General features: G+C 37.1%; 3 protein-coding genes across 4 annotated transcripts; all 3 read left to right on the top strand.

Moving 5' to 3' along the window:
- The first annotated feature begins 617 nt into the window (after positions 1-617).
- LOC103979513 (SKP1-like protein 1A) lies at positions 618-1,529 on the top strand. The gene is made up of 2 exons (XM_065099572.1): positions 618-941; positions 1,356-1,529. Exons 1-2 carry the CDS (start codon positions 618-620, stop codon positions 1,527-1,529), a joined length of 498 nt encoding a protein of 165 aa, XP_064955644.1.
- A 2,297-nt stretch (positions 1,530-3,826) lies between these two features.
- On the top strand, positions 3,827-11,580 carry LOC135606591 (cell division control protein 2 homolog). 2 transcript variants are annotated; one of them, XM_065097629.1, is made up of 10 exons: positions 3,827-3,915; positions 4,232-4,264; positions 4,360-4,544; positions 8,416-8,536; positions 9,617-9,641; positions 9,738-9,790; positions 10,141-10,304; positions 10,406-10,493; positions 10,784-10,837; positions 11,351-11,580. In XM_065097629.1, the coding sequence occupies exons 2-10, from the start codon at positions 4,256-4,258 to the stop codon at positions 11,438-11,440; spliced, it is 789 nt and encodes a 262-aa protein (XP_064953701.1). In that variant the 5' UTR covers positions 3,827-3,915; positions 4,232-4,255; the 3' UTR covers positions 11,441-11,580. The 2 variants fall into 2 exon arrangements, with proteins under 2 accessions (XP_064953701.1, XP_064953700.1); XM_065097628.1 differs by having other exon boundaries at positions 9,617-9,790.
- Positions 11,581-12,797: 1,217 nt separating this feature from the next.
- LOC135608308 (ATPase GET3A-like) lies at positions 12,798-22,119 on the top strand. Its single transcript, XM_065101033.1, has 7 exons — positions 12,798-13,191; positions 13,342-13,463; positions 17,849-17,999; positions 19,882-19,992; positions 21,192-21,330; positions 21,445-21,560; positions 21,632-22,119. Exons 1-7 carry the CDS (start codon positions 12,931-12,933, stop codon positions 21,806-21,808), a joined length of 1,077 nt encoding a protein of 358 aa, XP_064957105.1. The 5' UTR covers positions 12,798-12,930; the 3' UTR covers positions 21,809-22,119.

The following is a 22,119-nucleotide window of genomic DNA, read 5'->3' as shown; positions in this document are numbered from 1 at the left end:
TGAATAGGAGGGCTTGATTCGGAGACAATTGAGTTGTGTTACACGTCCCGTTCGATCTAATAGACACAAACATAAACATACGGAGTAGATGTTTCTTTTGTTTACTAACATCGCTGTTTAGGTAGATTGATTCATACTAATTAGTTTTATGAGGTGATGACATCAACTCTTATACACGTAATATTGATTGTATCAGAGGCATCATTCCTACTATGGTGATTAATTGTAGCTAATTATTTTAGTTACTGTTCTTGTTCGTTGTCATTCTTTTAGTTCTATCTTCTCTGACACTTCCTTTCTTCTTGATTCCAGAGAGATAGAAGGCATCAAGAAAGATATCTATCGGCAAGGAATTAATTGCATTGGTCGCCATCGCGGGTCCCACAATTTACGAACCCGAGGCCCACAGACATAGGCCACTGCGAAGAGTGTTTTCCGCGCTCGGTGCCTCCGTCAAGACAGGAAATTAGCTCATGAAATCATGTAGATCACGAAAAGCCGCTACAAATACTGCGACCGCTCCTCCGTCCTGCCAACTCCATCCTCTCTCTCTCTCTCTCTCTCTCGTTCGTTTCACAGCGCGCTCTCGCGATTCTTTCCGCTTGTCGTTCTCGGCCATGGCTTCCGGTGACAACGGGAGGAAAATAGTGAAGCTGCGGAGCTCCGACGGCATTCTGTTCGAGGTGGATGAAGGCGTGGCCCGGCAGTACTCGCAGTCGATCGGAAACCTCATCGAGGACGACTGCACCACCGGCGTCATCCCCATCTACAATGTCACCGGCCGCATCCTCCGCATGCTCCTCGAGTACATGGAAAATCACGCGAACGCCACGAACAACGGCGTCTTCGGTGGTCCTGACCCCGTCCTCGCCCAAAGGCTCAAGAAGCGGGACGCCGAGTTCATCAACGTGGACAACGACACCCTCTTCGACCTCCTCGAGGTAAGGGCAGAAACAAGAACAAGAAGAAGAAAGAAAATAAACCCTTCTTCTTCATCGTTCTTTACCAACTTTCTTTAGTGATGATCGATTCTTTTGGTTGTGTTAATGCTTCTACTTCTCATCGTCTTTCTGATGATGATCGATTGAACGAAACATTCAGCTAATCTTATCAACTGACTCAGGTTACAATGACATGGTTCATATCAACAAGCTTCTTAATTTGGTACGTGAAGGATCACGCATGCATCAGCTTAATACCACAATACATGTTAATATCACGTTAATCACCTCACACTGTTTCCCACTACTTGAGTGCTATAATGCCATCATCATTGTGCATTCCATTATGTGCCCATAAAGACCTTTGCTTCTGCTGCTGGTCTATTAACTTTGTTCTTCTTCTGGCACCCTCAGGCAGCGGATTATTTCAACGTAAGCAGTCCGTTGGAGCTGACCGTCAAAACCATTGCTGGTAAGATGAAAGGCAAAACGCCCGAAGAGATCCTCGACACCTTCGACATTGTTTGTGACTACACACCGGAGGAAGAGCAGGAGGTGCGACGGCAGTACTTCTGGGCGTTTCACTGAAGCTGCTTTGTCACGGATGCAGCAACTTCGTTAGGCTTTTCGTGTCCTTTGTAGCTTCTTTGGTAGATCATACAAATGGCTTAATACATCTGAGTGTTGACCGGACGCTGCTACAAGCAGACTTACGATTCCAAATGTCATACTGTGATCAGGACCTTTTAAGAGGACTAATCACCTAGAGAGTAATGCAAGTGTGACCTCGAGCTTCTCGCTTTGGCTTCTCTACGAGGGGCCACAGTCGTAAATCAATGTATTAAATCTTTCGAGCACGTAACTCAATGTATTAAATCTTAAAAATATTAAAAAATCTATTTCATACTTTATCCTTTTGATCATCAGATAGTTTCATTTAATTTTTTATTTATTATTATTTTACATTTGTTAGATGGAATAGTGAAGAGTTTATTGAAACCAAGTGATAAGTCTATGATATTTACATACAAAAGGGATATCTTAGAAATATAAAAAGTTCTTAAAGGAGATCCCAAAGATTATCATTAGTAATCTCTTTATATTATTTACAACTTAATTTTAATTTTTTTAATATTTCTGAATTATTCTTTTGTAAATATGCGTAAATATCATTTTTTTTTTCTGCTTTTTATCTTCTACTTTCCTCCTTCCTCTTCCTCCTAAGACAACATTAGGTGATGTTAGGGACGGAGTGATAATGACAGCAAGTGGAGGTAGCAAATTATGTTACCTTTTAACTATACTTAAAGATGAGCATCAAGAGACCGGATAGGTGATAAGGTATACTTTAGGCCTGAATCATGTCATAATCGATGCCACGTCACGCCGCAACCAAGTCAGCAAGAGAAGCACTCCCACACGCCGAGTCAACAACCGTATCAAGAGGGCCACTCGATATGTCCCATCCCGATAAGTAAGGGATGACGACCGCACAAAGGTACGATCTCATCCCTCGAGGATTGACCGTTATGCCAAACCCGCGTACGACCGATCCTCGTACGACGATCGTCTCGATAAGCCCGTGGCCGGCATCCGACCAGAAGAAAAAAAAAAAAAAGAAGCAAAAAGTAGAACCCCACACTGACTTACTTATCAAGGGGCCACAATTGGTTACCACTTGACAGGGCCTTCTGTACAGGAAAATGACAACGTCCGAGGCAAGACCATCTCGATCGATAGAGGCATCCTTCCTCTCAACGCGCCAATCAGCATCTCGACGAAGAGACATTAATCAACATTGCGGTGACAACACACCAACTGGAGGGCCCAATCGACTCTGACATCCAGTTTAACCGACCAAAGACTCCCGATATCGCCCCGTGGACCAGGCCGTGCTGACTTATCAACCACGACGCATTAGTTCATCGCATTGATAAATAAAGAGACATCAAAGGAGAAACAAATAATATCTACAACAAGCAAAGTCAATGACGATAACATTGATAAGGAGCATCGTTGTCAGTGAGGATGAAATAAGGTGTTTGTCGGGGGAGAAAATAAAAAAATAAAAAGTCATAGATAATAAATTATTATTTTATTAATTTTTAGGGGTTATCAACATTAAGGAGATTATCAATGATAAAAAGGGGTTATGAATAGTAAACTTCGATATTTCTATTCACAATCACTTTTTTGTTATTTACTATCTCATTTTAAAAACTTTTAATAATATCCCTCCATAAATGAATATATATATATATATATATAATCTTCAATCATATTTTAAAAATATTTAATATTCCTAAGATACAGCTTTACAAGTGGAATAAATGACTTCGTAAGACAATTAAGATTCCGGTCGTAAAAATAAGGATATAATTAGTAATTAAAGGGCTTTCTACTTTCTAATATAACTATAAGATTCGGACGATTAAAACAAGACGCTATGGAAATAAAAGATATGATTAGTAATTGAGAGTATAAAAGTAATAAAATTATATTTTAATGTTTTTTTACAAGATTATCGATAGTATGAAGTTGCCAATAACTAATTTCTCTCACTAGTAAAAAAAGGATTATTGGTGTTACGCACAAATATCACCATGCGCCTTGTTCTACGAACTTTTTAGCCCTGGGGCCTACAACAGACCGTTTCACTCGTTAGGTACGGCGCCGGTGTCATTTGGGTAGGTCCAAGAAAGGCTGCCAGGAGACTCGGCTTGACGCCCCAAAACCAATTCATATTCTTAGAAGATACCCTCATCCTACCGTCGCTTAAGTGGATTACATGGGCCCCACTTGCTTCTCCCGCCACGTCACAATGAAGCTCCCCATTTTTTTATCGCGACGATACCCCATAAAAGGTTTCTTCTCCCTTACGCGCGCACTCCCAGTGCTGACTTCCTCTACCTCTCGGCGACGCTCGCGTCTCCATTGCTCTGGCTCCCCTCACGGCGAAACCCTAGCTCTTGAGGTCGGTTGACCACGTCCTCCCTCCATGTCCGATCTCGTTCTCGCATTCTCTCTCGCTGTTTCTTTTTCGATGTCTCTTTGTCGTCGTTAGCTTGGTTGTTTGCATTGGCGTGGAAAATCATGCGTTTCGATTCCTCGCTTAGGGTTCTTAATCGGCCGGATTAAGTTTCTGTTGCGCCCTCTCCGCCGTTCTGATTGAGACTTCATGATCGAATCGAGTGAGGGCTTCGCGTGCTTGGGTTAATTTTTGTCGTTGGATTTTAAGTTTTTTCACGTCGCTGCTTGATTTGATGGGATAACTGTTCTTATACCCACAGGCCACGACGTGATTTGCGCTTGACATGGACCAGGTGAGCAAGCACTGACCGGCTTACTGTTTTCTGCATTCTTATTCTCGGTAAGCGAAGGTTTTTGGGTGGTAATGCGGTGCCAATATTGATCTCAGTATGAAAAGGTGGAGAAGATCGGCGAAGGGACATATGGAGTGGTGTACAAGGCTCGGGACCGTCTAACTAATGAGATGATTGCCCTCAAGAAGATTCGGCTTGAGCGGGAAGATTTGGGGGTCCCCGGCACCGCCATCCGAGAGGTCTCACTTTTGAAGGAGATGAAGCATGACAACATAGTCAGGTTATGCTCGCCAAAGTGCGAAAATCTTGACTTCTGTCGGTCTGTGTAGCAGACACATCTTCGATTGATCTCTTCATAGATTTAGTATCATGTTTCTTCATTGAATTTAGGAATTTAGTTAATCTAAATATAGTTACTGAGGATAAATCACTATAGTCAGGTTATGCTCTCCTAATTGAGACAGCAGATGCATCATTGGTTGATCTCTTTGTAGATCTAGTATCACGTCTATTCATTGAATTCACATTTAAGAATTTAGTTAATCTGAATATAGGTAGTGAGATCAAATCATCCTTAGCCAGGTTACGCTGACCAAATCAAGAAAATTCTTAACTTCTGCTGGTCTTATTGAATGAGATATGATTGTTACAAGACTCGAGAAAATGTAATTCTTAGCTTCACAATATATTTTAATCATAAGACTCAATTGATGTCATTGTATGAGATTATGCCAAAATTCAAAACTGGTCATGGGAGTTGCTTAATGAAAGTCTTTCTTGGAATTACCCTTGTTTGTGGCATGTTCATCATGAAATTCGTGCTATAAATTATTGTAATACTTATTCTTCATTGGTGCCAATTCTTGTTAAATATCTGCTTTCTGTTATTGGCAGTGCATAGTGGGAAATATTCCTTAGTGGTTTAGCCATATCATTGCTTTGTCACTTTTGGCAATGCATTACAATTTTACTGGGTGATCCAAGTTTGCAAATTAATTGTGCTGAATTCCAAGGATTCAGAATGTGAAGTTTATGATATTGATATTTTCCTAGAATTTTCTCGTGTCCACAATCTTTGATATGATTTAGTGAAATATTTATTTGAAAAACCCAAGAAAATTAGAGTATCATGAACTTGCAGTGCAAATCATGTGACATAAGTAGCCCATTTGCAACCTCTCTTTTATCCCAACCCAACATAAAACTATATGCAATGGCTCCATGGCAACAATGAACACGCTGCATGTATCCTAGATTCTTGACCATGCATGGTAGAAATCAGCCCAATTGACAAGTCAACTTGACTGGACTCAGTCAAATTTGTAAACAAGATATAACAAATGTCTATGTAGGTGTCGAAGTCATTCTTGGGGCTGATTTGGGTAACTGTCCCTTTCTTCCCTTTCTTCTCTCCACCAATGTTAGCTGAGCAATAAAAGCACATCCAACTTAGGGAATAGGTTTGTTTGGGTCCTTGGCATGGTCAGCCAAGCCTCCTCCTTGATCAGCTTTGTCAAGGTCATAAATCCTCTCATGATGGTGACAGTGATCCAATGATCATGAATGAATGCGTCATGACATACCCAACTCGCATGTTATCCTATGTAGGCAATGCTGCAAAATCTTAGGAGAAGTGGCACTTGCACTAGAGTTAGTCATTGCTGAAGAAGAAGACAGTGAACAAGAGCAACAATGTGGTGTCCTATGACTATGGTGACCACCCACAAGATGAACTGCGAATTAGAGGTGCACATCTTCCACAACCAAATCTGTTGCAATGGCCAGCTTTGCACCCTATTGATAGACTCTAGTGGCTGCACCAGTGTCTTCTCTGAAGATGTGTAAATTGAAGTTAGAGATTAAGCCACACTGAATCAAACAAGGTTGCATGGGCGATGAATGAACAACACTGATCTCAGGCGCATGAAAGGTGCTTGGTCACCAATTCAATTGAAGGTTTAGTGAATCAGGTGCAACATGATGTTATCAGAAGCTTATGGCTTTATGATAGTGTGGTGGTGGCATCTTAGTGCCATACCTTGATTAGGCATGAGTATTCCCAAACTTAGTGACAAGATACCATATAATGAAAGCAATCAATGGCAGGCATAATAGCAAGAAGACTTGAGCAGATTTGCGATAAACTTTGGTACCAGATTAATTCAGATAAGAGCTAAGATTTGGGAGTAACAGATTTTGACTTATAGTTGAGTCGGAATTGGTTAGCATTTTTTTAAGGATTTTTGGTGAATTTATGTCTTAACTTTGATTTGTAATACATATATCATCCCACATTAGGCATACTTGGACCTTTCTCTTTGTTCTGATTGCTGAGTACTGAAGAAATCTTGCAAACTTTTGTATTAGATAAGTGACTCATGTAGAAAATTTAATGTTATAGTTATTTAAAAAAAAGAAAACTTTTTTCCTGCCTTGCCTATTTTTTTTTCCTGTAATTCATATGTTCTCTTTTCTTTATTCATCACCTTTACAAGATATTTATAACTATAAACCAACAAGATTAGGAAAAAAATTGTTTCACCATTGATAATCCTTGTCCACTAAGATTTACCATTTGTCTTCTTTTTGTAAATACTGGCAACAAAAGTAGTAACTTATCACAAGGTCTAAGCTTTTGGATCTTGAAACTTGTGGCAGACACAAATGAAATAGAAACTCACTGAAAGCTCTTCTCTGAGATCATATTCTGTGGCTGCTAAAACATAAACATCTTTCCTCGTACAAGCCTGCAGAACAAATAAATTAAATATTCGTCAGCAAATCTATATAGTTGCAGTTGAAGACAAAGAAGCATGCTGTCCCATAGAGTTTGCAATCTTTTCTCACATTTGGGTATTCCTCAGCTTGATCAGAGCACCTCTTCACACTTTTCGTGCATCATATGGTTTTATTGTATGTTCAGACAGTTCTCTATAACACCAATTCACTTAGTTATTAGTTTCTTGGAAATCTTCTTCTCCACCTCAAGTTGGAGTCCTGTATGATCATATATTATCATCTCAATCATTTTAGCTGTTAAGAAAACCCAACTAATGATGTGATTGTGATTTCAATTGTGCTAGTTTAACAATGTTAAGTTGAAGAATGCTTTAGATTATATCTGGTGCACAAAATTATTAATGTGGACATCTAAAATTCATGAAACAGATATTAATCTCTAATTCTCTAATTTTAAGTGACTGCATAGTTTTAAAACAGCAATAATATTTGAAGATGTGAAATTAGAAGTTACTGCTCTGGTCGTTGCAGCATCAGTAGATATGATAGTGAATTGTTGGATGAACCTTATCTGTATGAAACTAACCTGTTCATACTCTATTTTGAGCTGCTTCAGCAAGTAACTTTACAATCTTTACTTCTGGATTTGTTATATTAGACACTCTTTACCTGGAGATCAATATATGAGGCAAGATTTCTTGTTTAAAATTCAATGCCAAATTCTTTCTGGAGCAAGATATTTTTAAGGTATACTAGGAATCTTGATGTATTTTTTGACATTTAAGCTTTGACTGGAGTGATTATCCTACTTCTAGTGTCTACATTTGTCATCATTTAAAATGATCAAATATTAGTTTTATGAACTATGTGAGTATATTAAGTGTGGGCCCTATGCACACTCCAAGAAATATCTTAGTGAATTTTTAAACTGTCCCTTCTGTTTCTTCCATCCTAGGCTTTCTCAATTGAAATTATATAGAACATCATATTGATACATCTATAGGTCCGTCAGAATTGTGTTTCTACCCTAAAAACGGTCTCTTTGAACAATATCATGTGTTCATGTCACAGCAGTTCAATATGTCTGATGGTGGGCCATGTTACTTCTGGCAATAACAATTAACAATAATATAAATCAGTATGTGAAAATAATAGCTGAACTTCCAATAAGACACTAATATATTAAATATTGGTCTCACCATATACACATTGTTCATGATCCATAAAAGAACTCGACCATGTCATAGTGTTAGGCCTGTGTTATTTCATCTTTCATTCTGGACTGAATGTATATCAGTGATGGCATGAATTCTTGTATTATCCTTTATATGCAACAAAAAACTATTCTTTCTGGGTTATTATTCTGTGACATTACAAGACCATATGAGAATTTAGCTGCTTTCTGATAGCAGGTTGCATGACGTAGTGCACAGTGAGAAAAGTATATACCTTGTTTTTGAGTATATGGACATGGACTTGAAGAAGCACATGGATTCCCATCCAGAATTTTTTAAAGATACATGTTTAATAAAAGTGAGGTCCTTACTCCCTTAATATTCATTTGCAAACTGAGAATAATTCACATGTCTGAGGCTTGCACTAGACAAAAATTCATTGATCTCCATGGGCTGTCATCTAATGCACATTATGTATTTTACATGGTTAAGTATTGTTCATTATTTTATATGAATCATCCTTGAATCACTTATATCTTTTACATTCCACTCTGCTCATAATGCAGATGTGAGAATGAGGCACCATTTACTTTTATTAATCAAGCATAACATCTCTTATAATTTTTGTACACATAGGTATTTGTAAAGACATATTTCTCACTTTTGAATTTTGTTCAGCATTTATCTACCTTATTTTAGAGATCCTGTTTATAGTTTCACTTATTGTCTAGTTTTGTGGCTTCAAGATTGACATTATTTCACCCTTAGCAAACTGTGACCAGGGTTTAAGTTATAGAAAGGGCCTTCCTTTTTAAAACATAAGGTTGATCCTCCACAGATACTGCATTAATGAGACCCTAGTTCATTGGGCTGTCTTTTTTTAATGGGTCTGATTTGCTTTATGTTCAAGAAATTTCTTTCAATTATTTATCTTCAAGATAATGTGTTCAGTTTTATTCATTGACTAATTTAGTACATTCAAGGCTGATATAATGTCTTACGATTCTTTGTTATCTTCCCTATTCATTTGTATTTCTTTGCACTTAGGCTCCTTAGGTTGCAAACCTCTACACCTCAAGTAGCATGTCATTATCTGTCTAATTGTCTTGGCTCAGAAATTATTGCCAAGTAACATCATGTATCACCGGCTGACCTTCAAAAATATCTACATGTTAATCTTCATGTCTTATAAGCTAAATGAGCATTGCCTATCTTGTCTCAAATAGGCTTGAATAATGTCGATAACTTGGAAAATAATTTGTGATCTAAATTATAACCGTTAATCAAATAACTAAGAGGGCAGCTTTAAGATATATCATTCATATTTTGGTTGTTTTATGAGTAGATGTGTTTGATCGAGTACCTAAAAGAAACTTATGTTGTAGCTGTTTCTATATAGAATCTTCAAGGCTGACAAGTGCTGCTTTTCTTTTTGCAGTCATTTCTCTGCCAAATTTTACGTGGTATTGCATACTGCCATTCTCATAGAGTTCTTCACCGTGATTTGAAACCTCAGAACCTACTGATTGAGAAGCGTACTAATACCCTAAAGCTTGCAGACTTTGGGCTAGCAAGGGCATTTGGTATTCCTATCCGAACATTTACACAGGAGGTAGCTTATCTATGTGATAATGTTTCTTTGCTGCAAATTTATGTTCATTAAGATTTTGAGTCTAGACAATACAAAATGCTTTGGTAGCCCAAGTGAAAGTATGGTTAAAACTATGGTATAGATAAGATCTTTCGAAATCATGAGGTTGGAAAATAAGAGTTCAATCACAGGACATTCTTGTTCATTGTAAGAAAAGGTTGATTGCATATACTTTTCTTTTGCTTAAATTGGTAAGCCAACTTTAGATGATTAATTTGCATCTATAATCTTCATTCTTAAATAATGACTCTGCCTATCATTCTATTGATTCATTTGGAGCTGCCGTTAAATTTACATATTTTTAATTTCAGGTTGTGACCTTGTGGTATAGGGCACCAGAAATTCTCCTTGGGTGTCACCAGTACTCTACCCCTATTGATGTGTGGTCAGTAGGTTGTATTTTTGCAGAAATGGTGAACCAAAAACCACTGTTCCCTGGAGAGTCCGAGATTGATCAATTGCGTACAATATTCAGGTTTGCATGTTATTGTTGCTAAGGTCTCAAGATGGCTTTCCTGTCTGCTATTAAAGTACCAATATCATCCTTCAATTTTACTTTACCTTGCATTTCTGAAGAGTTTTAGGAACTCCTAATGAAGAAACTTGGCCAGGAGTTACTTCATTCCCTGACTTCAAATCTTCTTTTACCATATGGCGTCGTCGGGTATGGAAACTAGAAACTTTCTCTGAACCCTCATGTTTGAGATTGCAAAATTAATAAATGCATGATGCCTCAGAAAATAAATTAAAGACTTGCATCACATCTGCTTTTTTGTATGATCTGAGGCATTCTGTACTTATTCGTGTTGTGCCTTTATGTGTACAAATTAATGAAATATCATGAAACTAAAATGACCATAATGACTTACAAGGACCTAATGGAATATTTCCTGTTCATGAAACTACAATGACCATAACGACTTATAAGGACCTAATGGAATAAATCCTGTTCAGGATCTGGCAACAGTGGTGCCTACGCTTGAACCAGCAGGAATTGATCTTCTCTCGGTAGGTATTGCTAAGCTTTTTCGTATTGCAACATTTTCTTGGCAACTTCTACTTTTCTTGGATACTACTTATAAATTAGTATTAAAGAAAACAATATGCCCTCCGAATGTTAGCTCTGTCAGTGCACATATTTACTGCACACTAACACGACTATTAACATAGCAGTTGTCTCGAGTCCTTGGGCTATACACATACACCACAGTTTTGATATATCATAGTGGTAGGGTAAGAACCTTGAGCTTGTTATATTACAAAAATATTAGCAACTCTATGCCTTCATGTCAACCAGATCGAGCATTTATCTTCTAAGAAATGGTTGATGTTGATGTTGCTGTCTTTACTGCCCACTGATAAATGCCATCATCACAAATGAGAATGTCGGTCATCTGACAGAAGTCAGAGACCTATGCCTGCCGAAATATACACTTCAGATTTTTCTCTTTCCTGTTCACTGGATGTCTGGTCCATTTGTTATGTATACTTCTTCTATGCTAATTCTCTATTGATGCACAGAAAATGCTCTGCTGGGAACCAGGCAAAAGAATCCATGCTCGCGAGGCTCTTCAACACGAGTATCTAAAGGATCTTGGAGCAGTCCCATGACCGGAATTTTCAGCCTATCGTGTATGACCTTCAGAAGCCGAAACCATGAGGTCCAAACTCTCCGCTCTTAATGTGTGAAATGTTGTTTGCTTTGTACAGGGATCGTAGTCTTCATAGAATATGTTTGGATCCGAAGCACAATTTTAACTCGGAGTTTGTGCTTGATTCTCTCGAAACACCGACTCTCAAACAGTTTTCAGTTTTCACCAATGTATTGGCCACTGTATCTGATTCGATCTTGCGGGTGGCCAAGCATCCGGTAGTACTGCAAATTATAGAAAATGATGAAGGCTAGAATACCAATTGAATAGAGTGGAAAAGAAATAACGAAAAAAAAGAGAGTAAGCTATCAATTTTCCACAGTTGACTCTTAAATAAGAATTTTAGACTACTAGGAGTTTCTAAGCTGCCTGTAATTAGTTAATTAGATGGGTTGATTTGGTAATCATAAGAATAGTTCGATTGAGGCTTTATTGTAGTCCAACTGCTCTCGATCTAGTGGTATGTGTAATTATGCCCATAACGAATACTCTTTCTATTACAAATACGTTATTTGAGGATAAACTGAAGAAATGAGAACCTCACCAGAAATTTTATGGCTGACAATAAGAACTAAAAAAAAAAAGGAAATATTTTAGATATGATAAGGGGTCGAGATACATGTCTCGGGCCCTCCTTCTATACATGTCCATCATCTAAAGCAGATGATTTCTCTCGGGCCCTCCTTCTATACATGTCCATCATATAAAACAGATGATTTCTCGCGAGTCTACTGATCGTACCAATGGCTAGTTGATCAAATGAAGAGTTTGAGGTCTGGTCTGTATCTCAACCGAACAAATTTGTTTCCGAGCTATGTATCTTAGAGTTTACATGTTTCGAAAGGATAAAATCATACAAGTACGCTCATCGTTCAAAGCGGATAATTCCTTGTGAGTCTACGGATTGCAGGATAATTCCTTGTGAGTCTACGGATTGCACCATTGATCAAATGATCCCTTATTAAAAAAGAAAAAAAGATAGAAAAAGAAGGTAAAGAACAATTAAGGGTTTTACTAAATAATTCTGTTGTCAAAGTTATTAAAGAAACAAACACAACTGGTCCATCAAGATATTCAATCAAGCAGGGGACAGAAAACTTACATGGAAATAATAAATATTAAAAAGATAGAATTGGGTCTCATAATTTTTATTTTTTTGTTCCTTATAGTCACTGCCAATCTGAATGCCACGTAGCCACCTCTTACAACCGATGTGATATTAGTTTTTATTTTTCTTTTGCTTAATATTATTTTTAAAAACAGCAGCCCTATAAGTGCCCTCCGGATAATAATCTAAAGCCAATCTCATCAATCTACTTTAACCTGTATCCTTGATAGTCCTCGCTTATCGTCTTCCGGTTACACCTACATCAAACGGCAGGGAGAAGCGTCGAATCTGTAGGAACACAGGGTGGGGCAGAAAAAGTGAAGGGGTTGGCCGTGGCGGCGATGGCGGCCGAGGTGGAGGTGCTGGAGGGGACGGTGCGGAACATCTTGGAGCAGGAGACGTTGAAGTGGGTGTTCGTGGGCGGGAAGGGCGGCGTGGGGAAGACGACCTGCAGCTCCATCCTCTCCATCCTCCTCACGCAGGTCCGCCAGTCCGTCCTCGTCATCTCCACCGACCCCGCCCACAACCTCAGCGACGCCTTCCAGCAGCGCTTCACCAAGATCCCCACCCTTGTCCACGGCTTCTCCAACCTCTACGCCATGGTATTACCTACTAACCCTTTCTCTGGCGCCGCTTTCCGTCGACTCGTCCATGCGATCCGATCCAGTTTTCATTCTCGTTCCACGTTCCTTCTTGTTCTTCTGTTCTGGCGATCGTTGATTCCTTGACCTATTCTTGTCTGTCGGCTACAGGAGGTGGATCCGAAGATGGAGGAGGACAATTTATCTGACGAGGGTCTCGAGGGGTTTCTATCGGAGCTGACAAATGCGATCCCTGGAGTTGATGAGGCCATGAGCTTTGCTGAAATGCTGAAGTAAGTTTTTTCTCGTTCCGCTTGTGTTCTCTTTACAGGGCGCATATAGAAAAAGCAACTGTATATGTGCAATCGTGTAAATATTGGGCCGGGCGTTCTCGTGCTGATGATTTAACTAATATTTGTGTTCGCTTTGATTGCTACATCAGATAGCAATAGGTTTTTATTCTTCACTACGTATATTACCAGCATGGAGGGTTACCGAGTCCAAGTGCAATGCTTATCAGGCATAAATATGAAAAAGAGTGATCAATTTTAGACTTTCTATTATGATTTTGTTTCAGACCCTTGGTTGCTTATGACTGAAACGTTTACCCATTGTGGCACGATTTAATAACAAATTCTCAGTGTTCAAAAGTGAATGAATTATATGTTAAACTAGTTAAATGCAATGCAATTAGTCTTTTATGTTTAACTACTGCTATTGGTTCAACATTTTGAAGCTTTACTTGTTGCCTTAGCGAGCAGTGTGAACAACCAAATATGATGCCAGTGAACAATTTATACATGTAATGTAGCATGTAAAGGAAATCATTCTCATTTCATTAAACATGCTTTGTGTCTGGCTCTGATAATTAGAGAACAAATTATTTCATCAGCATAGGGATATAAGGAAATGTGAGACTTCATTCATTGTTAACACGTTCGAATAACTTCTAGGAGAAAAACTGCATTTTACGTATTAATCTTTTTTAACTGTTTTTTTGTTCTCACTTTAGAACCAATTAATTCTATACGATGGTTGATAAGACCACATGTTCATTCACCAAAAAGGTTTTGAAACTATAATCTTTAGTTTCTTCTAAATATTTGATTAATTTAAATTTTTTTCAGATTAACACTAAGTATATAAAATGTAATTTTAGTTATATTAAAAGAAAAATTGTGGGTTTAGTCAATTAAAAAAAATCATATACAAAAAGTCATTTTAGTTGAAACTGACTATGTAAGATTACTAGAAAAGTTAGAATTAGAAATTGTTTTATCCATGAACGATTAGGTGTAGCTCAATAGAGGATGAAATATGGGAATACTAAAATGGTATAGACATGTTCAATTGAGACATATGAAACATGCTATAATTAGAAGAGATGACTTGATTAAGATTAGTAGTTTGAAGAGAGATCCTGAGAAAACTTTATTAGAAATATTTTATAAGAGATTTTTTAATGCTCTTGAGTCTTGATATAACTGAAAATATCACCTCTACAAACTTTGATGATGAGAAAAGATCAAATGTAGCCAGACCCAATAGTTTGGACACTTTGACTTGTTCTAGTCTTTGTTGATGCTTGAGCTGCTTTTTAAATGACTATTAATGTTCTATAGGCAATTTGAGACAATTATCAGTTGGAGTTTACCCTCAGGACAGGTTAGAGTCACCCTATGTCTAGAATCTATGTCAAACGTTGCTAATTTTTTATTGTTCTCTAAGATTTCCAGAATAAATATTGTTCTCTGTTATATGGGTTCAAGCAAGGGTCTTATCCAAAACTGCAGGCTACTTGCTGTGTTGAATATTCTTCAAGAAAGTTCATTGCCTTTACAGTAATCACAATAAGGTTTACTCTTGGATTTGGATTTATAACTGTTCTCAGTTTGATGGGTATTCTAAAGAATAAGAACCTGCTCTCCTATATGGTAACATCAATTCTTGTCATAACATTAAGTGCAAATAGAAAGTTCATACTCTAATTTCAGTAGAACATACTGTTATGATGTGAACCAACCTTGGACCACTTCATATTAGTTATTTATAATGAATTACTCCGATAATTTCTCTTATGCAGTTCTCATCTTTTATATATTGGTTCTATTTCTTATTTTGAGAAGTTATGTATCCTAAGATATATGAAGATAAAAGAATCTTTAACATGTGATATTGTTTTATTTAATTTTTTTTTGTCAATCTAATTTGACTGATCTGTTGAACCTGATTGTACCGTTTCTCTATCGTCACCATGCCAATGCCAATCTTGTGAACTATGCTTTAGATCAACTATTTGTCCGTAATGATTGGTGATAATCAAGTGAAGCAACTGGAGGATTTTTTTGCAGCAAATGCCTGGTCTCCTTGGAGATTGAAAGAGTCATCTACATCTTGGATGGTGGACGAGAAATTGGATATAGATTTGTTGGAAATTGGGTGACAACTATTATTTAGCAATGAAAAAGCCAAGAAACTTTCTAGATATGCACTGTAAAAGATGCACATCATGATGACTTCCAACATGTGAAGTGAAAAGAAAGATGAGGAAGCTGAGAAAGTGATTTGGGAGTGTCGATTGTTACAAGGATCTTGTAAAACGATTTCAATCCTCCATTTTTGGGACAAGGTGGATTTAGGACAGGAGAATTGTTACAACGTGTCTCACCCAGGGCCTAACTGTCCTTAAGTCAGTTATTTCTACCATCGTTGACATATATGGGATAGAACAACGCGGGGCAGCCTATTACAGCACGTCTCATTCTAAACGCACACTGTTTCAGCAGATTCCAGCTTATGGGGGCCCAGTTCAGTTAATATCGATCCCAATTCAGCCATATGCTTCAATGTAGTTCAGTTCAAGACAATTTGGAGAAGACCCAGATGAACTCAGGGAAAGGCATGCATGCTATACCACTCAAGAGGATAACAAGAGATGAATTTCAACTGTCGTAATTCTTATTTGGCCAGTTAACCATGGTACCAAACCAGTCATGACTTGTATCATGTTGGTTTTGGCTCTTGGCACTTTGAAGGACTGTACCAAGCTATCCTAGGTTGAACCATGTTGAAAACAACCGATATTTGGGCTTTTTCAGAATCAAGAATGTTAATGTAGGGCCAAATAGGCATTGGCTATGCGGATGCAGACGAGATAGAGTATTAGGTTGGGCCATATCGTGACATACACTAAGAATATCATGGCAGACAACTCCTTTGGCTGAAATAACTGAGGTAAGTTACCATTAGAACAACAGGATCAGCATGGAGTTAAAATTTGTCCTAATAGATTGATTAGGTATTCCCTTAAAACAGAATTGGCAGGAACATGCCTGTATTATGTGCCACTAAGACACATGTAATATGGACTTGAATATACAAAATCAAAGAAGCTTTTTCATATTTCATGGTGTGCTGCGAACATTGGTAGAAGCCTTGCTAAATTTGTTGGACTTTTCTTGGGTGAACTACAGAGTGATGAGACTTCACACAATTTTTTTTGACTCTTTTTATTGTCTATAATCAGAAAAAAAAGGAGAAACACACCCCTAATTCTTACATGGGCTTTCAGAGACTCCATTTTGATATGGTGACTTCTTTTCACTGTTTGATGCTTACTTTATAGTGATTAGGCACTCCTGAAAGCTGCTGTGCTTCTATGCCATGCTAACACATAACTAGGAGATCCCCTCAAACCTTCCTGAATCCTTCCAGCACCACTAACTTTATTTTGACCTGTTAGCATCAGAGTGTTCCTATGTATAAAACTGCATGGAATTTTTACTTTTTCTTGATCTGTTAATGTTGATATGACATAAATCAATTTTTTATTGCAACCCAAAGGTTTCTAAGATCTAATCACATGTTTATTTTAATTATTTGAAATTAGTTAATAAGTTGATCCTAGTTCACTGATTTGATCAGTCATTCTTGATCCGAGGTTCTGGGGAAATTCTAACTCAAATCTTTTTCATGTGAACTTCCAAAAATTCATCCTTTTAAATGTTCTAATCTGTTCTCTGCACCCATGACTTGCCTACTCTTGTTTGCACTGCATCTAGTCATGTGAGTCAATTACAACCCACATCTATAGCCATATAGGGTGGCATCTCATATGTTATTTGTCAAGTTCATATTCTTGCTTTCAAAAAACTGATTTTTCTGAGTCTTTTTTTGTTGCTTTCTTGTTTTGTGATGATCTAATCTGGATATTATTTTCTTAAAAGCGTGATGCCTTATTGCATGTCTGATCTCTTTGCCTATTAGTTACCTTTTTGTTGAGCTCTTTGCTTCTCTGTGCCCTTTTTCTTGATGTCATATATTTATGTGGTTATCAATTTAATAAACTTTAGACCCATGATAATTTTCAGCTAATGATACCATTTTTCCTGTGTTATAATCTGTTTGATATGTTTGAAAATTGTGGATGCAGTTGTGTACTTATTATTTCTGATTTCTGATGCTTATCATGTTACTATAATGTTTATTTGGAAATATTTTAATACACTTGAAGCTTTTGTTACTATTTATTTATGATTTCTGAATTCTGATGCTAGTCACCTAAATATAATGGTTATTCTCTCAAGTCTCAGACTGTGTGGAAATCCTAGTTATCTTAAGCTACTTCCTGTATCAAGGAAACAAAGCACTAAAAACCACCTTTTTCTTTATACCACAGATTAGTTCAAACAATGGATTACTCAGTTATAGTGTTCGATACTGCTCCAACTGGTCACACTCTACGATTGTTGCAATTCCCATCTACTTTAGAGAAGGGTTTGGAGAAAGTAATGGCTCTGAAAAACAGATTTGGTGGCATTTTTAGCCAGGTACTTGAACTATGCTCAGTTATTCGTGTAATATTGACTCTATGGCTCTGTAAGTTGTAAAGGATATATAGCTAATTGATGTTCTAATTTTGCTAAGAGTAGCTTGGTTCCATTTCCTGTTTGTTTTTTAAAGTGTCAAGTGTGAATATGATGAGCCAACACATCTTGCTCTATTAGCTTTACTTAGGTCATATATTAACTTTTTCCGATGATTGACATTTTTCTACCTCTCCAATCTTTTACCTACTTCTGAATTTCATGTATATCTAATTAAGTGTCTGCCAGCAATATAGTCTTTTACCTACTTAAGTCATTTTTTAGCACATTACAGCAATATTTGGTGTCTGCCAAGATGTAACTTGGTTCTGTAGGTTTATAACCCTGACTTGTCCCTCCTTGGGCCTATGACGGGCAATAGTGGCTATGGGAGATCCTTAATTTGGTTGAGAATGTCAATAGTATAGTGGGGTAGTCTCTAATGATGATCAGATCATTGGTGATCTCTCAGCCATATAAAAATAATCGCTGGAGTAATATTTGATGCATGATCTTTGATATTAACAATTTATTCTAGGTGGGTTTAACAATCAATAAGTACTTTGTAGAGTCTTTTGATACACATGGTAAAATTATTGTTGACAAGGGGGCATTGTGTAGACTCACTGGATAGGTTGATAGATTCTCAATCATGTAAAAAAGTATCGTTATATTTCAATGTCTTAGTCTTCATAGTATGATGACATAGAAAATGGTAGTGCATCATCGATGTCCATATTGGTGGTCATGCAAGTATTTTACTAATCAATGTGAAATTCAAAGTGCAGGAGAGTACCCCACTGTAATACCAAATGATAAAAGGTCTGACCTTGCTCTATTGCCAAAGTGTAGCTTGTTTTCATTATTAGTCAACAACCTACTAAAGTTTGTCATGACTCAGTTGATGACCAATTGTATTTTTATATAGTTTTTTGTTGGTTAGCTACGTTGCGACTGAGAATGACATGTGGTAAGGTTGTTAAGGAAAAGTATCTATGGATACAAAAAAATCATGTGAGTGTCTAAAACCATTCCCGCATGTGGGTTTTCTTGAAGGTTTAGATAAGGGTCAGGCCACCTTCATGCTAACCCAATTTAACATGCATGAGGCTTGGATCACTAGTCCTAAGGTTGGCCAAGCATTTGGTGTGGAGTTTGCAGATCATACAGTACAGAATGACCCACAAGTGACACATGTCAAAACTGGCATAGATGGCACTACCCAACCACTTACTCATATAATATTGTATCGTATACAGCACTCATTAGTCATTACATATTATTATCTTGTGCAACTATAAATTTTGTTTTAATATATGGAGTAAAATGTCTCAGATCAAATTGATATTAGAATAGTTTCTAGAATCTCTAGAGCTTCATATAGGAAGTTCAAATTTAAAGATACATACATTGATATAGATCCTTTAAAGTGTCTCCATATAAACATTTATGTTGTACGAAGTTCATGAACAATCGCAATTGTGCTATATCATTCAATTTTTTATCAGTTGATGAATGGGTAAATGAATTAAAATCTCATGACTTTAAATAAAGGATGCTTTACATTAAAATTTCAGTAAATGGAATTAAAACTCATTTCATAGGTTTCCAGAACTGGGTTGTTGACATTATCAGACAGATTGCATTTATGTTTCTTACTATGTCAAGAAACGGCTATATTTTTCTATCATGATAAATGTTTTCTATTTTTGAACTTTGAATATTTGCTTGTAATTCTTTGGTAATGTATTCTTTCTTCTCACTAACTTTCTTGCTTAGTATTGATGTCCACACTCTTTCTTCGTACTTCTCACCAACTTACTCTGTTATTAAACACTGATGACAGGCTACTCGTCTTTTTGGTCTTGGTGATGAGTTCAATGAGGATGCAATGCTAGGAAAGTTGGAGGGTATGAAGGATGTGATTGAGCAAGTAAACAAACAATTTAAGGATCCAGTAAGATCACGTACCATCCAGATATCCTACTTGTCTGTTGTGTAGCATCAAGAAAGTTTCTTAAATTGATTCTTAAGTTTAATAATCTTTTTTAGTAAATTAACTGGCCAGTAGCAATTGATGTTTTGTGTTCTATAGAAAAATTTGTTTAACATAGTTCCTGTGGTATCTTCAGTTCATTTATAATGAATAAGATAAGCATGAGTCTATGCATCTATGATCTTATCATGGTCAATTTAAAAGGGAACCGTATATTTTCATCCTTGGTAGATTGGTGTACATGAGTGTATTATTGTACATACTATACAATATACATGTTGTTTGAACACATCATAATCCATATGTTGTTCTCTAATTATCATACACATCGAATCTTGATATTATTGTGCGTGTTTACATTAGGTGGTTACGCACCATATATGTTCAATGGGGAGCTCATCATGTGGGTGCAGTGCTCATTATGTGGAATTGTAGGATTCCTTCAGAAATACAATTGACAATAAACATTCTTCCGTCTCTGGAATTATTGATGTATCTGTGGACTTTTTTCTTTAATTGGAGGCCTTCTCGTGTTATTTTTATCACCCATAAATTATAGATGGTTGTTTGTTTTTTAGTTAGATGGTGAGCCTTGGTGTCACAGTATGTCTGCTCCTTTGCAATCTAGCTGATCAGATTTTGAGTCATGAAAACATCTGCTCATAGGGGTAAGGCTGCATGTACGCTGACTGTAGACCTCATATTGGTGGCACTGCACTTCCCTTTTGTTTTGTTTGCTTTTAGTCAAAGTAGAAGCCTCTGTCATGTCTATTAATCTTCAGTCTAATATTTTGAAAGAAAAAAAAAGGGCCAGCAGGAGTTGTTCATTTTAGACGATGCCAACTTATAGGAGTTCTTTAGCTGAAGTATATAATTGGTAATATTATACAGATGATGTACTGATATACTGTTTAGGTTCATGATTTGGTTGCTTATAATCTAATATAACTGTGACAAGAGTACTCATAAAACTTACTTGTTTCAGTGGTGGTGTGATCATCTATTTTGTTGGTTTTAATGCACCTTATGCCAATTGAAGTGACTAGTGTACTCATAAAACTTGTTTCAGTGGTGTGATCATATATTTTACTGGTTTTAATGCACCATGTGTGAAAATCTACTGATTATTGCCTCCTTGACATTGTAAACTTTTGTGACAGGATTTGACAACATTTGTGTGCGTTTGCATTCCAGAGTTTCTCTCTCTCTATGAAACAGAGAGGTTGGTGCAAGAACTAACAAAGTTTGAGATCGATGCCCATAATATTATTATTAATCAAGTAATTTTTGATGAGGAAGGTGCGTATCTAGACTAAACTGCAAGTTGCATCTTTTGAAGTTGAAGCGTGCTAATTTCCACAAGCATATTCTAAATCTTATTCTAGTTCAGATCACTCATTTTCATTCTTGTAGCTGTTGAATCCAAATTACTGAAAGCACGAATAAAGATGCAACAAAAATACATTGACCAGTTCTACCTGTTGTACGATGACTTCCATATCACCAAATTGCCATTACTTCCGGAAGAGGTAGAAATTTCTGCTTGATTATTTCAAAGTTGACATCTAAGTACGAGACATCTATGATGTGGGTTTTGTAGGTCTGTGGGGTTGAAGCTCTTAGAAAGCTCTCTCAACACTTCGTTACACCATATAAGCCTTCCCTCACCAGGGGCACTGTGGAGGAAGTGCAACAGAGAATATCTACACTGAGGTTACAGCTCGAGGAAGCTGAATTGGAGCTAGAGAGACTGCAGAAGGGCAAAGAAGAGGCCTGATTGTGCTTCCTAATGAGTCAGTCAGGCTATAGGTGCTTGAATCTCTTTCAAAGATCAACAGAAAATGGTTGACAAGTATTTCCCAAAGCCATTGCAGTCGAGATTATCCCCTACTCGTTACAGGTAAGTTCATCAGACTTGCCTGGAACTTTTCTTGCTCTCATTTCTTGTTTTTGGACTGATGTAATCTCGGCACAAATATATAGTACGATTTTCTATGATAACCTTATTGCTGTTGTTCACAAGTAGTGTCCATTAGAATGTGATGTGATGGTTACAACATATTGATAAGCATATTTTTATTGCTTGAA

The sequence above is a fragment of the Musa acuminata genome, chromosome BXJ2-3, assembly GCF_036884655.1.
Source record: "Musa acuminata AAA Group cultivar baxijiao chromosome BXJ2-3, Cavendish_Baxijiao_AAA, whole genome shotgun sequence".
NCBI lineage: Eukaryota > Viridiplantae > Streptophyta > Magnoliopsida > Zingiberales > Musaceae > Musa > Musa acuminata.
Note: the sequence above shows the minus strand (reverse complement) of the source record. Positions and strands in the feature narration are given on the sequence as shown.

What these genes read in the sequence shown, in the direction of transcription:
- LOC103979513 (XM_065099572.1), top strand. Translation starts at nt 618, where the DNA reads ATGGCTTCCGGTGACAACGGGAGGAAAATAGTGAAGCTGCGGAGCTCC. An exon ending in CCCTCTTCGACCTCCTCGAG is followed by an intron (nt 942 to 1,355) that starts GTAAGGGCAGAA and finishes TGGCACCCTCAG; the next exon opens with GCAGCGGATTATTTCAACGT.
- LOC135606591 (XM_065097628.1), top strand. An exon ending in CAATTGCGTACAATATTCAG is followed by an intron (nt 10,305 to 10,405) that starts GTTTGCATGTTA and finishes GCATTTCTGAAG; the next exon opens with AGTTTTAGGAACTCCTAATG. An exon ending in TTACCATATGGCGTCGTCGG is followed by an intron (nt 10,494 to 10,783) that starts GTATGGAAACTA and finishes AATCCTGTTCAG; the next exon opens with GATCTGGCAACAGTGGTGCC.
- LOC135608308 (XM_065101033.1), top strand. Translation starts at nt 12,931, where the DNA reads ATGGCGGCCGAGGTGGAGGTGCTGGAGGGGACGGTGCGGAACATCTTG. An exon ending in ACAAACAATTTAAGGATCCA is followed by an intron (nt 19,993 to 21,191) that starts GTAAGATCACGT and finishes CTTTTGTGACAG; the next exon opens with GATTTGACAACATTTGTGTG. An exon ending in TGCCATTACTTCCGGAAGAG is followed by an intron (nt 21,561 to 21,631) that starts GTAGAAATTTCT and finishes TGGGTTTTGTAG; the next exon opens with GTCTGTGGGGTTGAAGCTCT.